Source organism: Urocampus carinirostris, chromosome 4 (assembly GCF_059441175.1).
Source record: "Urocampus carinirostris isolate Australia breed hairy pipefish chromosome 4, RoL_Ucar_1.0, whole genome shotgun sequence".
Lineage (NCBI taxonomy): Eukaryota > Metazoa > Chordata > Actinopteri > Syngnathiformes > Syngnathidae > Urocampus > Urocampus carinirostris.
The window spans coordinates 41,150,311-41,166,981 of record NC_142352.1 but is presented as its reverse complement, the minus strand read 5'-3'; the positions used below and the strand labels follow the sequence as shown (position 1 = coordinate 41,166,981).

Genomic DNA, 16,671 nt, shown 5'->3' with positions numbered 1-16,671 from the left:
AGAGCCGCGTGTGGCTCTTGGCCAATAAGAATGCGGCTCTTTGCCTCATCATATTTTCTATATACTGTGGCTCTTTGCCTCGTTTAATGTTTAGTTTTTTTCCCACTCTTAAAACACACTTTAATCCATCCTCTGATGGATTAATAAGAAATAAGAAATAATATTTTTAAATTAATTTGGCAGATTTGTTGTTTTTATGCTGCTCCAGACACATAACTGACTGCCAATCATCTGCGTAGGTTACGTCTAATGCCGGTCAGTGCGTGGTGTGGCTCTTTGACTCTCACGGTTAAAAATTTGGCTCAAACTTGTTCGCCACCCATGGTCTAGTACTTACTCCGATACAGAGATGCAACACATAATTAATAAGAGTAACAAAAAATGAGTAAGGAAAATGAAATTGCAGCTTTAATTTGCTTGTACAAACGATTTTGACTACAGAAAAACAACATTACAGTCCACTATGTCATACATAATCATGAATCTAAAGCAGGCAGTTTATACATTTGGCTTATTATGTACATACTTCTTACAAACATTTTCAGTTAGTTTTCAATGGTCTTAAACATCTTTTGACAAACACACACTGAGCAAAGGCTTCAGACCTTTTCTGGTCATCATGAATGCTGTTCATTCATTCACACTAACTATTTTACAGCCACACATATTTCACAAGATGAACTTTTACATATTGGGCATTGAAACCAATTTTTGTGTCCACCTTTTTAAACTTCCAATAGGATCCTTCATGGGTGACTAGCTTTGCTCCACAGAGAAGTTGGACTCGGATCTACAAAATCAAATATGAATAGTAAGAAACAAACAAACAGACTCTAACGAGAAGCTGTTTGAGAAGTAAATCATACTCTTTCTCACATACAACATTTTACTCTCTCGTATGCACTAGTATGCGGTCATACAGACACAGACACTCACATAACTGTCAACCTGTACGTTTTTGCCATACAAAGTACGTTTATTATGCATTTTAAGACGTGTACGACGTACAAGAAAATCTGTACGGAAAAACGCAAAATTGTCAATTATTTGTACCATCCGGTATACACCGACTATCGCGAAACGGCAAACCAATCAAGCCGCGGTAGCCTCTATCTTGGTATCGTTTTTTTCCTTGCAAACCAACCGATTTTGATGCTACTGTGTGCATGCATCTGCCGCCTGGGGATTCCCCATCATGCATCATTCCGTGGTAGTTGTGTAGTGAAAGGAAGTCTGTCTCTTTTTAGAGAACCGGCTTTTTCGGCTCAACTCATTAAGGAGAGCCGGCTCTCAAACGGCTGACTTGCTTTGATGCATTATATTACGAATTATTCTGTTGTATAAAGAAAGAAAAAAAAGGAAGTATAGAAGGAGAAAATGAAAAATGACAATTTTGTGGTTATCCCTTTGATCAGTATATTACCAACAATAATTTAATGCAGAAAATGAATGAATAATTTGAATAAGAAAATGTATAATTCTACTTAATTATATTTGCATGTATTTTTTCCTTCTACAGTGAACGTCAAAGCTATATAATTTTTGAACTTTTTTATAATAAACCTCATTCATGTCGTGCAACTCAGTAACTCACAACAAAATGTTAATTGACAATATATATGATATAACAAAACACATGTACAATATAACATGTTAAACTACATAAATAAACACGTTTAAAAAAATATGGTGTATGGTGATTTTTTTGTATTTCGTAAGGGAAGATACGACAGTTTGTAAGGGCATGGAGCCGTGGAGGTTGACAGGTATGCACTCATATATACTACTATACTCTCCATCACAGGGGTGTTCATTATGTACATTGCGAGCCACCAGTGGTTTACTGAGGTAGTACTAGTAGATGGCAGGAGGTTATTCAGTACATTGCGTTTGTTGCGACACGCTGCCATCTAGCAGTCGAATGCAGCATTTCAGCATATACATCAACGTTGCTGAGCAGCAGTACCAGATTGGAGAACTCCAGATTTTATTGATGTAAGATGTCATTTCTTGCAATGATTTCTTTTTTTTCCCACTGATGATGTAATAAGAACAGTATTTAATGATTAAGAGTCTAAATGTAATATTTGCATTGACATTTATCAATATGCCTTGCAAATAAATAAAAGAAAATATACTGTCCATTAAATTAATATTTAGCTATATGTTTGAATGTTGAATATTAACCACAGGTGTAAGTTTTTGTCTAGTCTGGGTACAGGGAATAAAATATTTTCCGATTAATCGAACTGCTTACAGCAAAAGCATCATTGGACAAAAATATTGGAAATTAAAAAAAGACTGACTTGGATTGAGTGTTTACTTTTGTATTACATATTTTTATTTTAATCAAATGTATTTAAGCGTGCATTGAGAAATATTGAGAGCGTGCAATTCCACTAATTAGGGCGCTTTTTTCAATGCCGGACTGCTCTTGAGTCTCCATTTTTTGTGTTGGATAGATCATTTTGACTTCATTTTTGTAGGTAGCTCACATTTTGAAAAAGTGTGAGTACCCCTGCTCTAACCCATACTACTATACTCTCATACACACATACACTACAGAACGCTCTCACACATGTGACTCATACAAACATTTCTATATTCTCTCATACATACTAGTATAATCTCATACATGGACAATTATATGGTCTAGTATTAAACAGGAATTTAATTTGGTCTAACAGGAAGACACCTTGAATACCAATTTAGTGATTGGCTTACACACTGATCAGTATGCATCACTTTGATTACCAAAAGTACCCAAAGTAAAGCAACAGTGAGACGTGAGGTGATCGCACTCGTGTGAAACCCTCCAACAATAATAACAATTTCAATGGTGTATGAGAAACAATAATAGTGAGTCTGTGAGAGTATAATAGTGTGTGTGAGAGTCTATAGTATTGTGTTTGGGGAGTATAATAGAATGTGTGAAAGCATAGGAGTGTATGTATGAAAGTATAGTAGTATGTGTGAGCGAGTATAGTAATATACACAAGAGATTATATCAGTATGTATAAGGGAATATTGTGGTGTTTGTGCATGGTTTATGACTGTCTGTATGATAGTATAGTTGTGCATGTGTATGATTGTATATGTGAGAGCAAGTTTGATTTACTTCTCAAACTAGATTTTTAAGACTGTTAAAACAATGTATATTTACAGCTCTTGGTGTTTGTTGATCATGTGGTTGTTGTACTCCAACACCGGTGGAATGCTTTCCTCCTCCTCGGGGACCTGCAACCCCCAAGTTCAAGTTTATGCGTCGAAGAGATTTTGCAGTGTCGTGTTAAAAGAGTAAGAGCGCTATCTAGTGGCCAAACGGCGGACTCACCTCCCAGTAGACTTCGTCATCGAAGCAGTTGTCATCAGCTGGGTCGCCCCAGATTGGGATCCTCAGGATCACACCTTGACGAGCCAAAAACATGAACAAACCATCAGCTAAAATGTATACATCGTTGCTGTCGTGTGAAAAACATCTCAAAAGTGTGTTTGTTCATTATTTAAATCATCCATCCATCTATTATCTGAAACGCGTATCCTCTGTAGGGTCGCGGGGATGCTGGTGCCCATCCCAGCTATCTTCGGGCAGTGGGCAGGGGACACCCTGAACTGTTTGCCAGCCAGTTGCAGGGCACACAGAGACAGACAACTCATTCGCTCGTTGTATTTCTTGAATTTATATATTTGATTTTAATTCATTATATGCTGTTTTGATCTTCCTTTGTAAATGCCGTACACCAGGGATGCAAAGAAAATTTCATTGCCATTTTATGTCAATGACAATAAAGAAATACTGAATCTTAAAGTGGTTTATTAGGAGTTGTTTAAAATGTAAACAATTTCGAAATCACTCAATGTTAAAATGTATTCTATTTTTTAAATAAAAAAATCGTTCAACGTTCATTTTTAGGGAGAGAAATAATATTTTTTTTTCATCCCCCTCCCCAAAAACATTTTAAAAGGGTTTTTAACAATATATATTGCCATTCAGGCTTTTAAGTACTGTATTTCATAAAGTGATTTTTATTATAATATCTATTTAGCATGACATTTATTACAAAATGAAAAACATAACTTTATGAGCACAAACAAAAAAATAACACACTTGGCAAATGAATTAAACAATAAATAAATAAATAAATAAATAAATAAATAAATACACAAACAAATAAATAAATACATGAATAACCATTAATAAAGTTTATCTGGATAAAAATTAAAACACAAGAGCAACAGTCTGAATCTTGACTCAATTTCTTTTAGGGTCAGGACTTGGGATAAGGGAATGGCTAAGGCTAAGGTTAGGAGTGAGGTGTTAGGTGTTAGGGTAGGGCTAGTGCTAGAGTTCGTGCTAGGGTTAGGGCTAGGTTTTAGAGATTAGGGTAGAGCTAGAGATAGGGCTAGGGTTATGGGACTAAGCTAGGGTAAGGCTAAGGTTAGGAGTCAGGGTAAAGCGAGTGCTAGAGCTAGAGCTTATTCTAGGGCTAGAATTACAGCTAGGGTTGGGGTTAGGTTAGGTCTGGTTTTAGTTTATACAATATATCAAAATAGCGAAACCAAAACCTAAAATGAGCTAAACATTTAAACGAAAATTGTTTGCAGGATTTAAAGTTCTAATTTGTGTTTACTGACTTTTATTGAGCTCTTATGTACACAAAACTTTTCATGACATCTTATGAAGTGGTGCGTGCTTAAGCTCATGAGCAAGATGTAGCCCAAAACACCTCAAATGGCTGAAAAAGCCAAACTCATATGTTGATTTCATTTTTTGATATGTTCTTTTCCGTTTTAACAACACTGAAATGTGAACTTTCTGGTAACAAATAACAAGTTAAAAATAAAAAAGTGATATTTCCTGATTTTAGACCTTGTAGCGTGACTCACCTACAAGTGCTCCTCCTACGAGCCCAAATGCGATAGCCACACATGTGCCGGCAGCCTGGAAGCCCCCCTGCGTGCCCACCCCCCTGTTGGCAAACTTCCCTTCAAAGTCAAAGGTGTCGATCAGCCTGCAGAATCAGAATCACATTTACTATTAATGAGTATATAAAGTATTGACCTATAATATAAAGTATTTATATGTAAAACACAAACTATCCACCACCGGGATATTGCACGAGAAACTGGGATATTGCACTTGAAACTGGGATATTGCACTTAAACTGGAATTTTCCACTTAGAACCAGGAAATTACACTTAATACTGTATTCCAAAACTGTGGTTTAGTGTGTTGGTCGCTTTGGGAAAGAAGCTAGAAGTAATAGCACAAAGTCATATTCAACCTCACACAAGCTTCCATTTCTCATAGATTTGCATGTAGATTTGCTAATTTGTACATGTCAACCTACAAGAACTCTGCGTATATAAAGATATTGAATGGGTGAGTGTGAATCTGCTTACCCCTGCTCGCTGTAGACACTTTTAGTGGCAGCAGCAGCGACGATCGCTCCAGTAAATCCACCAAGCATGCCCGGTACTGCGTGCAGGTTGTGGACACCACATGTGTCCTGCAGCTTCAGGTATTTTTCCAAAAATGGCTGAAAAGGGGAAACAATAAAAGATGCACAGTGATAAAGTCAGTTTTTATGAATTCATTCATTTTCCAAACCGCTTATTCTCACTAGAGGAGCCCATACAGGCTGACCTGGGACAGTGGGCAGCGGACGGCCTCGACAGTCACAAATCTACAGGGCCATGTGCAATGTGGGAGTGCCCGGAGGTAGTCCGCTCAAGCACGGGGAGAACATGCAAACTCTGCCCATGTAGTTGAGTAGCTTGAATCAAACACGGGACCTCTGAACTGTGAGGCGGACATGCTAACCAGTCTATTTCTATTTTATCATTACTATCACCAGTGGGTCAGAACATAAACCTAAAATTTAATAAGATATCATTTTTATATTTGTAGAACTCACCGTAAAGGACAGCCTTTTTAACTCTACAGCATAATTTTTTGTTATATTTTTGCTTAATAATAATAATGACAAAATAATTCGTCTTTATTTGTCTTTTTCAAGGACAGTCGTTTTGTCTGTCACTTACTGTCGATCTTATCACAGAAGATTTTGGTCTTGACTTTTCTGCAATATATCTATACTTATTTATACCTTGGAGAAAACTGAAGATTCTGTGATCCAATTTTTGCATTTTTTTTGTTATTTAAAAAAAGTAGATATATATTTTTAGGTTAGGTTATTTTTTTATGAATTTACTTACGGCAAGTCTTACATTTTTTTCTAATTTTGCATTTCACTGCAGATGGTAGATATGGAAGCCTGTTTTGTCAGGAGAAAATCAGGAAAAATACATTTCTTGTGACAACAGCACAATTCAAATTTTTAAAGTACACATTACAACATGTACTAAAGGTCGTCCCTATCTCCTTCCCCCAAATAAATGTCCATTTGACGTCTTTCACTTGTTTTTGTTGATGTTTAAAAAAGCTGTATAGAATTCGGAACATTGTTACTCACTGCCACCATCTCCTGGCCTAAAGGCATGGCTGCAATCCTATTTAGCTCAATCATATTGCGCCCACGAGTACGTGCATTTCTTAGACTCGCTCGAATAAGCTCTTCTTTTTTCATCTCTTCTTCGGGTTTGGTTTGGGATTTGGACTCTACTTGTAGAAAGCCTCTTATTACTTTCACCATTTTCATGTTACACTTAAAATTGAAAGAAAATAACCTGCGGGGCGAGCATGACATCACTCTCTAGCACTTCCTTCAACCCCCATTCCTCGAACCTAATGTGTTCCACCCCGAACAAGGCTGATAAAAGTAAAATTAAAGCAGACAGGTGCAATGTAAAGTAAGGCATGAGAAGTGTATTGTTAACACATACTTAATAGAGAAAATCTCCACTTTTTAAGGACACCTCAAACGACGCACCCCACCTCCAGTTATTAAAAAAACACATACTTGTTATTGCAACACTAGCACAAAAACATCATGCTACCGTTGTAGCTAACACTGAGGTTTTCACAGTGCTAAAGCTAGCTTTGCTTTATTGCAGCTAATTCTTTGTTATACGTGGGATATGTCGTTAGAGGTGTCTATATAAATTTGCAAGGTAAATATGTTCTCTATTATGTATGTGTTAACAATGTCCAACTGAGTTCAAAGAGACTGTACAGGTTATTTTTCACTGTGCCTATCTGCTCGTATCGTACTTTAAGCAAAGCTGTTCGGGGCGGAATACATTAGGTAGGATGTATGGAATATGGCGTGATGCTTGTCTTTCTTGGTTTGGATTGTCAGTGTAGCCTGAAAATGGTTAAGTAAGAAAATACCTTCTTGAAGTACAGTCCAAACGCCCAAAACCCAAGAAAAAGGAACAAAGAAGAGTTTATTAAAAAATGCACGTACTATCATTCGCATTAGTAGAGTTAAAGGAGGCTGCAATGATGACACAAGCCAGGAGATGGCGGAAGCGAGTATAAAAGATCAAAATTCCGTACAGCTCCTTTTAATGTTGAGCAATGCTACTGTTGTCTGTATGGCTTCACACTTTTATGGTCTGTAACATTATTTAGCATTTATAAATTTGATTTGGGATGAAATACGGAAATTGAAGCTGCCCTTGTGTATTGCGAGTGTTTTTTAAACAAAACATTTCCACCACTAATGTGTTTCTTTCGAATGTGAGCTCACCGTGATGAAAAGGTAGCCAAACGTGGAGATGATGCCAGTAAGGAAGCCCACGATGAGTGCTCCGTAGGGCATGATCATGAATTCAGCTGCTGTTCCCATTGCAACTCCACCGGCCAATGTGGCATTCTGGATATGGACCTGTCAGGCAAGCAGGGTTGTGAGGCTTACTTTCAAAATGTAATCCGATACAGTTACTAGTTACTTGTTGATCTGTAACATAATACAAATACCATCATATTGCAGTAATGTAACATGATTACTTTTAATGACTTCTCGATTACACCAAAACAGAATAATACAAATAAATCAAATTACTAAAGTTGGGTTCAACAAAATGGACAATATCCCCTAGAAAAATGAAATAGAGGAATCCAAGATCAGTTAGTTGATTGTAAAAAAGGGATATTTTAACCACCTAGTATAGTGTATTGAGCACTATTAAAACTTTTTCTTTCACATGGTTTGTGTTCACATTAAGAGCACATCAAGAACCCAATTTTGTTTTAAAGACACGATGTGTTCACTTTCTAAATATCCAAAAACGCTGGGACGTCTTGACATTTCTCTCTGTCTTTCTAGTGTCAGTGATTGAAATGATTATGGACAAAGTTTGTCTATTAAAACATTGAGTATATGCAAAAGAGAGACATGTGTGAATGAGTGCCTGAAGTGAATGAATGGATGCTTGAAATGATGCTGTAGAAGACATTATGTTGCATTAATCATTTTATGTTATTTAATTTTCTACGTACATATTTGTTTGTTGGTGTTCTCTCGTTAGTTGCACGTTTGTTATATGACACATTTCTGTTACTTTTTTGGTCATATGGTCATGATTTGTACTGGGGCACCTGGGGCAATTGTATAGGGACCTGCGAGTGAGTGCAACAGTGCGTGTGTGTGGAATTAATTAGATGCCAGAAAGACAGAGACGCGAATGGACATGGTGAAGAAAGCTAATGCAAAAGAGGAAAATAATAAAAAAGTTTACACCAATGCACACTAGAATTCGTCATTGTCCCCTGAAGTGTGCGACATCAATATGCTAAACCTTATTCTTACTAAATACACCTGGAATTTTACTACATATTTTTTGTGCAACAGTAACGGAAAACAATTAATTATATTAAAAATGGCATTTCCGATTTATATAACGTCGTTACAAAATACATCAAACAAAATCAAACACTAAATCTGGAAAAAAAAATCAAAACAATCCAAATATCAACTCGATATATTGCTTCAACGGAACATATCTATTATTGGATAAATCTACTGGACTAAAATGGGGAGTTTATCTAGATGCATCTACCTCCCCAGCATTCTCTCAAGCAATTCCAAACAACATAATTTAAACAATCAATCAAATGCACTTTAATTTTATTTGGAGAAATAAATTGCTTTACATGAAAAAAAATTAACAAGGGCAATGAAAATAGGAGAGGGTGCCCTGAAAGCAGTAGATTTTGACTACTTAAATGGAACCGTTAAAATAAAATGAACTCAAACATGGTTGACCAACAATAAGTTGTTCAATGATTATTTCTTTGTTGTTATGTATTTAAAAGGCTTGGAGAAATTGATTTTAAACATTGCTGTATTTCTACAGCACTTTGTGTTCCCTTGAACTTGATGACTCTATATTTTTGTTTGGCTGTTTGATGCAGATTTTGATTGGAATCATGGGCGCAACCAACCCCAAGCACCCCCAAATTCAACTTAATCACCCCCAAAAATTACACCGTTTTCAAAACTCTCTTTTCCTTAATAAAGGACAGAAATTGCTTAAATCCGATGAAAAAAATGCTACATATAAGAAAAAAAAGTAAAACAAAACACAAATGTGAACAACGTAGCGTAGGAAATACTCCACTGCCTCCAAATGCTTCAGTCCATTTTATTCCTAGCAGCACTCTCGACCCTTTTGCCTGGCTAGTGTCACTTGCGGCATAGCGGCAAAGTCTGTGGAGGCTCTGGTGTATTATGGCGAGAGTATGCTATACATGGTTATGTTAAACAATTATTTTACTGCCCCATGACTTATCATCAATGGATTTTAGCTGCATTAAATCGAAAACAACAACATGCTTCTCCTTTTGTATGTGTATGAGTGTGAATACTCCATTCAAAATAATTGAGTAAAAACTGGGAAAGGCTTAGTAAGTAGTAAAAGTGTTTCTGCTAGCCACAAAGTGCAATCGGATGTTCTGTTTCCAAGTGGGGAGTGACACTCTTGAACAGTGTTTGATCCTAAATCACTTTAAGTGAATTGCAAAAACGACTTATTAACTAGAAGGACAAATTGGGTGCTCAGCACCCTCAAAGTCCTGAACCTAAAATCACCCCTGTTTGGAATTATGCAATGTTCAATTAAAAAAAAGAAAAAGAAGAAGTGAGTATTGACTTCAGGTTCTTCCTAATCTAAAATCTTACCATGTCCAATTTCCCTCTCTTCTCCGACACACTGGAAATGGCGACGGTGGTGAGCACAGACGATGCCAGGGCGATGTAAGTGTTGATGGCGGTTCGGTGCTGACCAGCGCCGTGATCCGTGATGGCCGAGTTGAAACTGGGCCAGAACATCCACAGGAATAGCGTACCTGCGGTAGGAGATGGCCCGCAATTCAGTAGCCAGGACTTCCAAACGACTTACTTGTGAGCAAACGTTTTTAATACCAATCATAGCGAACATGTCCGAGTGGTACACAGATCCATTCAAACGTTTGCTTAGGTTGAGTTTGGGTCGGTACAGAACCCAGGAGATGCCCAGACCATAATATCCTCCGAAAGCGTGGATCACCATGGAGCCACCTGCATCCCTGCACTGTTGAAAATAATCACATCAGCGTTAACATGGAATTTTACTTCACCCTGGAAAAGAAACATGTCATTTGTTTTATTGTGTTAATTGAGGACACAGAGATTTGTTTATTTTAGTCTTCCCTTCTTTCTTCCTTCCATCTTCCTTCCTTCCTTCCTTCCTTCCTTCCTTCCTTCCTTCCTTCCTTCCTTCCTTCCTTCCTTCCTTCCTTCCTTCCTTCCTTCCTTCCTTCCTTCCTTCCTTCCTTCCTTCCTTCTTTCCTTCCTGTCTTCCTACCTTTGTTCCTTCTTTCCTTCCTAAATACTCATCATAGGTTGACAATTTAGCGTTGGACATAAGAAGAGGCTCACCTTGAGGGAGCGGACATCATTATTGGCCATCTTGCTGCTACGACTACATCCAAAAACCTACCTTTTTCATTTAGTTGTTTTTCCCTCTTCTTTTCTTAACTTTTCCACTTTTTTCATTCATTCTTCTTTTTCTTTCTTTTTTCAGTTTTTTTCCTTTTTCATTTTCCTTTCCATTTCATTTTTTTCCTTTCTCCCTTTTCCTTTTTTCACACTTTTTCCTTGTCAATTGTTTGTTTTTTATTTTTTTGTTCTTTCCCCCTCACTTGTTTCACTGTCCTTTTTTTATTCTTTCTTTCATTATTTCCCTTTTTTTCTTTCTTCGCAAAAGACCAGGCAAAAATTATTTTTTAATAAAAATGTTGCCTTTTGGTCACTGTGAGTGTCCGTAGTTTGCATTTTTTTGGTTAAACAACACAAAACAGTGACATTTATTGTTCAAATAATACATGGTGTACCTTCATGTCAGTATATCCCACACAAAATACGGATGTATTTATTATTGATTGATTAATCTTCATACTATTTTTGATGTTTTTCATTTTTAGATCTTGTTATGTGTAGCAAATTTCTAAAAAATATATTTGAGAACTGTGGAATGTTTTAATCCAAGCTATTTGTGTGGAAAACCCAATTTGATCCAACCTCAAACAGACCCTAGCTCTGGCGGCCCCCAACACAAGTGAGATTGATACCCCTACTTTATGAGAAGTTTGGATTGACAGTCATTGTGTTTGTGCCGATTGTCCACGAGACTCACATGAAGGAGGTCGAGGATGATGTACTCCTCCACAGCGAAGAGCGTGACGCCAAATAGGGTGAAGACCAAAGTCTGGACAGGACTGACTTTCCCCAAAAGAGCGCCATAGGCGATCAGCGAGCCAGCGCAGCAGAAGTCGGCATTGATCAAACTGGGGGATACAGCACAATCACACTTCTATTAGACAGTTGCCAAACTTGAAGACCAAGATCTCAAAGCAGCTGAAGAACACTGTATTCTTTCCTAAAGACAGAATGAGGTCGACCATCACATTGCAGAAATAGTGAAACACAATTAAGTTTTTCCACTGAGTGGAAGTTCCTGTTCCAACGAAAAGCACTTTCAAGCTCCTCCTCTCTAGGTCTTACCTTTCGACCCCAATGGTGATTTTTCCGGTGTTTGGGTCAAGGGCGTGGAACCAGCCCTGCATGAGGAGAGCCCACTGTAGACCGAAGGCGGCGATCAGGAAGTTGAAGCCCACAGCTCCAAAGCTGTAACGCTTCAGGAAAGTCATCAGGAAGCCGAATCCAACGAAGATCATCACGTGAACATCCTGAAAACCTGAAAACGCAAAATGAGGTGTGTGGTGAGCTTTGGTAAACACAAGTGATTATGAAGACTATATAAAATACCACCAGTGATAGTAAAAGCACATTTTATTTTTGTATTATTATATTTATTAAAACAACACTGGTGCCCCTTGCCTTCCTGCTTGGCACTCTGCATTTGGGTTTGGAATTGGAGGGTTGGGTCACCTAATGACTCCCAACAACAGGGTTGAGCGAGGGGGCTGGGAATCCCCTCCTCTGTATCAATCTCCTAGAAAGAGTGTGTTCTTGACTCTAGACACTTCCCACTAGAGGGGAATGGCTAGGATATGTAACTACATACATACATAAAAAGATAAAAATTGTTATCATTAATTTTTTATCGGTACATCCCTGAATAGCGAGATGGCGATTTACATTGAAAAACAACGGCAACCAGATGATGAAGGTGCTGTGTACGAGTAAGATCAGGCTTCCCCTGCTACTGGTAAACATGTAAACAAGTACTATTTATTTCATATAGGGGAGCAAGCCCCTACCCAAAGAAAACGCCTAGTGAGGGATGGGCCCCACCAGGCTGTACTTCCCCCAGACTAAGCACAGGAAGTGGTGCCCCGACAATCCTGATGGTTAAGGGATCCGTAAACTTGACCTTGATATATATTTTAAATTATTTTCTCCCTTTTTACCTTTTTTTTTACTCTTAAAAAACGTAATTTTATGTTAATGTTTTCATTATGTTAAATTTAATTGTTACTATTATCATTAATATTAGTTTTTTTGTTGTTCTTATAACCACCTCAAATGGGAATCTGCAGATTTGTTCATTTAGAATCTTTGCTTGGGCCATTTCAGATCAAACATTCTTATTGCGTTAAAGCCCCAGTGTGTAATATTAGACTCCTAGATGGCATTTTTGTCAAATGCGAACAAAACCAGTGCCAAGAGTACAGCTTAGCAGTAAGATGGCAGACAAACATGGTGGCAACTGCTAGGTAGGAATTTCACTATGTAAAAGTAATACAAATCTGTCGGCCACTGAATATCACACACAGTCTCTTTCAAGAAAAATAGATAACATTATAGTTATCTTGTATCGTTTCATTTCGGTGAATATTTTGTGATCATGATATACGAAATACAAGATAATATACCTGAAAAATAACTAAAAAAGGGAAAAAAAAGAATTCATAATTTTTTTTTAGAATACATTATTTACTATAATAAGAAATATTACTATGTTGTTTTTCAGTACTAATAAGCCTTTTTTTTAAGTTTTTCTACTGCAAAATATTCTAATTGCAAAATACATGCAATCAAAGGAAAATATCATTGCATTTGCTATACCAATGGTTTAAAGTGACCTACTGGGATATCTAAAGTAGAAGTCGTTCTCAATATCGCTGGTGATGTTGTTCTCCTCCTTGTATTCCTCCCAGTGAGCGTCGGACTCATCGTCGTAGCGGATGAAAACTCCGAAGAGGATGACCATGGCGATCTGCCACACGAAGCAGACGGCGGGCAAGCTGACCCGCACGTTGGTGTTCTTGCGAACGTTGGAGATGGCCTCGCAGCAGTTGCCCATGGTGACCCGACACGGTGATGCTCAGATGGCTGTGCCTGAGAATGCAGCATCCCTGCAAGTATTTATGGGGGCGGTGAGGCGGGACGGGGAGGTGTCCTGTTCCTTGAACGCATGCTCACCTGTGAGCACGTAACCACTCCTATACCTGTAGTTTCTGCTTTTCTATCTAGGTTGGCAACATTCCTAACAAGTAGGGTTGGGAGTGTTATTTAAGAAATGTAATTGATACAGTTACTAATTACTTGTTGAAAAATGCAGTCTGAAATACCATAATACAGTATGTTACAAAAGTGAGTACACCTCTCACATTTCTGAAGGGATTTCATCATAATGTTTAATAGAAGATCTCTGATTATGCATCGCTCAGACACAATGAAAACAAGTATGTAAACAAAGGCCATGGATTACTAGAAAGATATCCTCTGATCTGATGAGACAAAGATTCATTTATTTGTTTTAGATGTCATGAAGCATGTGTGACGGCAACTAGGAGAGGAGTACAAAAATGTTTGTGTCGCGCCGAATGTCAAGCATAGTGTTGGGAATGTCATGGGGCTACATGAGTGCAACTGGAATTCAGGAGTTGCATTCCATTTAAGGGAACCACAAACTGAAGTATGTACTGTGAAATACTGGAGCAGAGAATGATCCCCTCCATCCAAAAACCCCAAATACACTTCTAGGATAACCAAGGCTTTTATAAAGGGGCGAAGGGTAAAGGGGATGGACTGGCCAAGCTTTTCTCCACATCCAAATCCAAGAGAACATCTTTGGGGCATTCTCAAGCGCAAGTTGGAGAGGCACAAGACCTTGAATATCTTCTAGCTCAGTCATGTTGTCATGGAGGAGTGGAAGAGTGCCAATTTGTCAGACTCTGGTGGAATCCATGGCCAGGAGGATTAAAATGGTTCTGCGAAATCATGATGGCAACACAAAATATTGAACTTCAGTAACTTTTAATTAAGGGGTGTTCTCACTTTTGTGACGAGGGGTTTAGCTACCAATGGCTATATTTTGAGTTTTTTTAGGGGAAAAAATACATTTACACATCTATATCAGCTTTACGCAGACTACCTTTTATTGTGTCAAAGCATTGTTTCTTCAGTTTTGTTCAGTTAAACATGATAATGAAATCTCTGCTGAAATGTCAGGGGTGTACTGTATTGCAGTAATATAACTTGATTACGGTACTTTCTATTACTCCAAGACCAAATATACTAATAAAAGACAAAATAAACTAAATAGGAACTATCGCATCACATTTTGTTTAAGATGCATGATCAATCTAACCTAAAAGGAAATAGAGGAAACCAGGATTAGGTAGATGCCTGTAGTCCAACAAAATGTGCTGGCCTTTTTGCCACTTATACTTGTGTATTGAGTAAAAATAAAACTTTCTCTTTCACATGGCGGATACTATATGCTTGTAGTTCACATCAAGAGTACATCAAAAAGAATAAAGGTTAAAATGTTCCAAATGTGATACATGCAAAGCCAAACAACACAATGACTTATCTGTCCATCCATCCTTCTTTTTCTGGGCCGTTTATCCTCAGTAGAGTCGGGGGGTGCTGTAGCCCATCCCAGCTACAGTTTACACTCATGGTGTTACATAAAAAGACCCTGTTTTGGCTCTACGTCTCAAAAGAATATGGAAGCTCATTAAACAAACTATGTTCTTATATTGTGTCTTTATATACATATTAGATCGTTCCAAATTGTCTGTCGGCTTCCTTTCATTGCTTTAACCGTTCACATTTCATCCATCACTCGTTGCCAGGGTCTGTGATCTGCCCAGAGGCCTTCACAAAGACTTCTGAAGACCGTAAGCAATAACATTAGTGTTGGATAAATCTGTTGGTTTAGCCAATCAGATAACAAGTTGGCTAACCAGTGCCGGACCTTGGGAAACGTCAGCATATTCAGAATTTATGTTTGACCAGAGGGCAGTAATGGAAGTATAGCAACCACCACTACTTCAGTCAAATGGACATTTTCAGCCCCAAATCAAATAAAAACATATGCCAGGATTCCGACAGGGCAGGCTCCACTTTCAGCATTCGCTTGGATGGCAATAGAAAACAACTTGATAAACTGAAAAGAATGGAATCTACGACAGGGTAATTAAAATCTTCTTGAGAAATGAAAAGAGGATGGATTCATGCACAAATAGATATAATTTGGGATGATCAAATGTGGCTATATTCCTAAATAATATTGCACTTTTATAACGTTAATATTGATGCTTTTCTATATGTGTTCAAACTATAAGTGCGGTAAATGTTTCATAGCCATAAACAGTTATTGACAGTTAGATTGATTCAGTCTACTGAAGGCCTGGGTGTGAAATACACGGTCGGTCACTGGTATTTTGTGACATTATTAGAATTGAACTAAATGTAGTGGAAGCTAAAGCTCTTGTTGGTGATAGGAATGAGTGGAGAGGTGTTGTGAAAAGACAGTGGGATGTTTGGACGCGTTCTAAGGGATGGGCAGGGCACTTGTATGATGCGGCAGGGGTAAACCAGTGAAACCTGTCGGGCCCTGCTGTTGAACAGAAGAGTGTGTTGTGTCACCCTGACCTGAGTGACACGGCCGCTTTCTTGTGTCCCGTTTCATTTGGAGGGAAGAAAGCATGACCAACTTGGGTGCCGAGGTGCTTAACTTGTACGGGTGTTTGGGCGTTTGGGTTGGCCATGGTCCCCCCAATTTTTTTGTGTGTGTGTTTTTTGCTACTTTTTCCCTTTTTTGTTTCTTTGTTTTTGTGTATGTGTTTGTCTCGCTGTCGGTCGCCCCTCTCGAGGGATATGACCAGGGTGGATAGATAGATAGATAGATAGATAGATAGATAGATAGATAGATAGATAGATAGATAGATAGATAGATAGATAGATAGATAGATAGATAGATAGATAGATAGATAGATAGATAGATAGATAGATAGATAGATAGATA

At 38.0% G+C, this 16,671-nt stretch overlaps 1 protein-coding gene across 1 annotated transcript; it reads right to left on the bottom strand.

The window, feature by feature from the left end:
- Window positions 1–386: 386 nt before the first annotated feature.
- LOC148367590 (ammonium transporter Rh type C) lies at window positions 387–13,763 on the bottom strand. The gene is made up of 11 exons (XM_088334593.1): window positions 13,500–13,763; window positions 11,952–12,144; window positions 11,584–11,734; window positions 10,332–10,479; window positions 10,089–10,255; window positions 7,656–7,793; window positions 5,404–5,540; window positions 4,888–5,012; window positions 3,335–3,408; window positions 3,164–3,237; window positions 387–790 (listed from the first exon to the last, which is right to left on the bottom strand). The coding sequence occupies exons 1-11, from the start codon at window positions 13,714–13,716 to the stop codon at window positions 757–759; spliced, it is 1,458 nt and encodes a 485-aa protein (XP_088190719.1). The 5' UTR covers window positions 13,717–13,763; the 3' UTR covers window positions 387–756.
- Window positions 13,764–16,671: the final 2,908 nt, after the last annotated feature.

What these genes read in the sequence shown, in the direction of transcription:
- LOC148367590 (XM_088334593.1), bottom strand. Translation starts at nt 13,716, where the DNA reads ATGGGCAACTGCTGCGAGGCCATCTCCAACGTTCGCAAGAACACCAAC. An exon ending in CTTCTACTTTAGATATCCCA is followed by an intron (nt 12,145 to 13,499) that starts GTAGGTCACTTT and finishes TTGCGTTTTCAG; the next exon opens with GTTTTCAGGATGTTCACGTG. An exon ending in ATCAACAAACACCAAGAGCT is followed by an intron (nt 791 to 3,163) that starts GTAAATATACAT and finishes TTGATTTTGTAG; the next exon opens with ATCCGAGTCCAACTTCTCTG.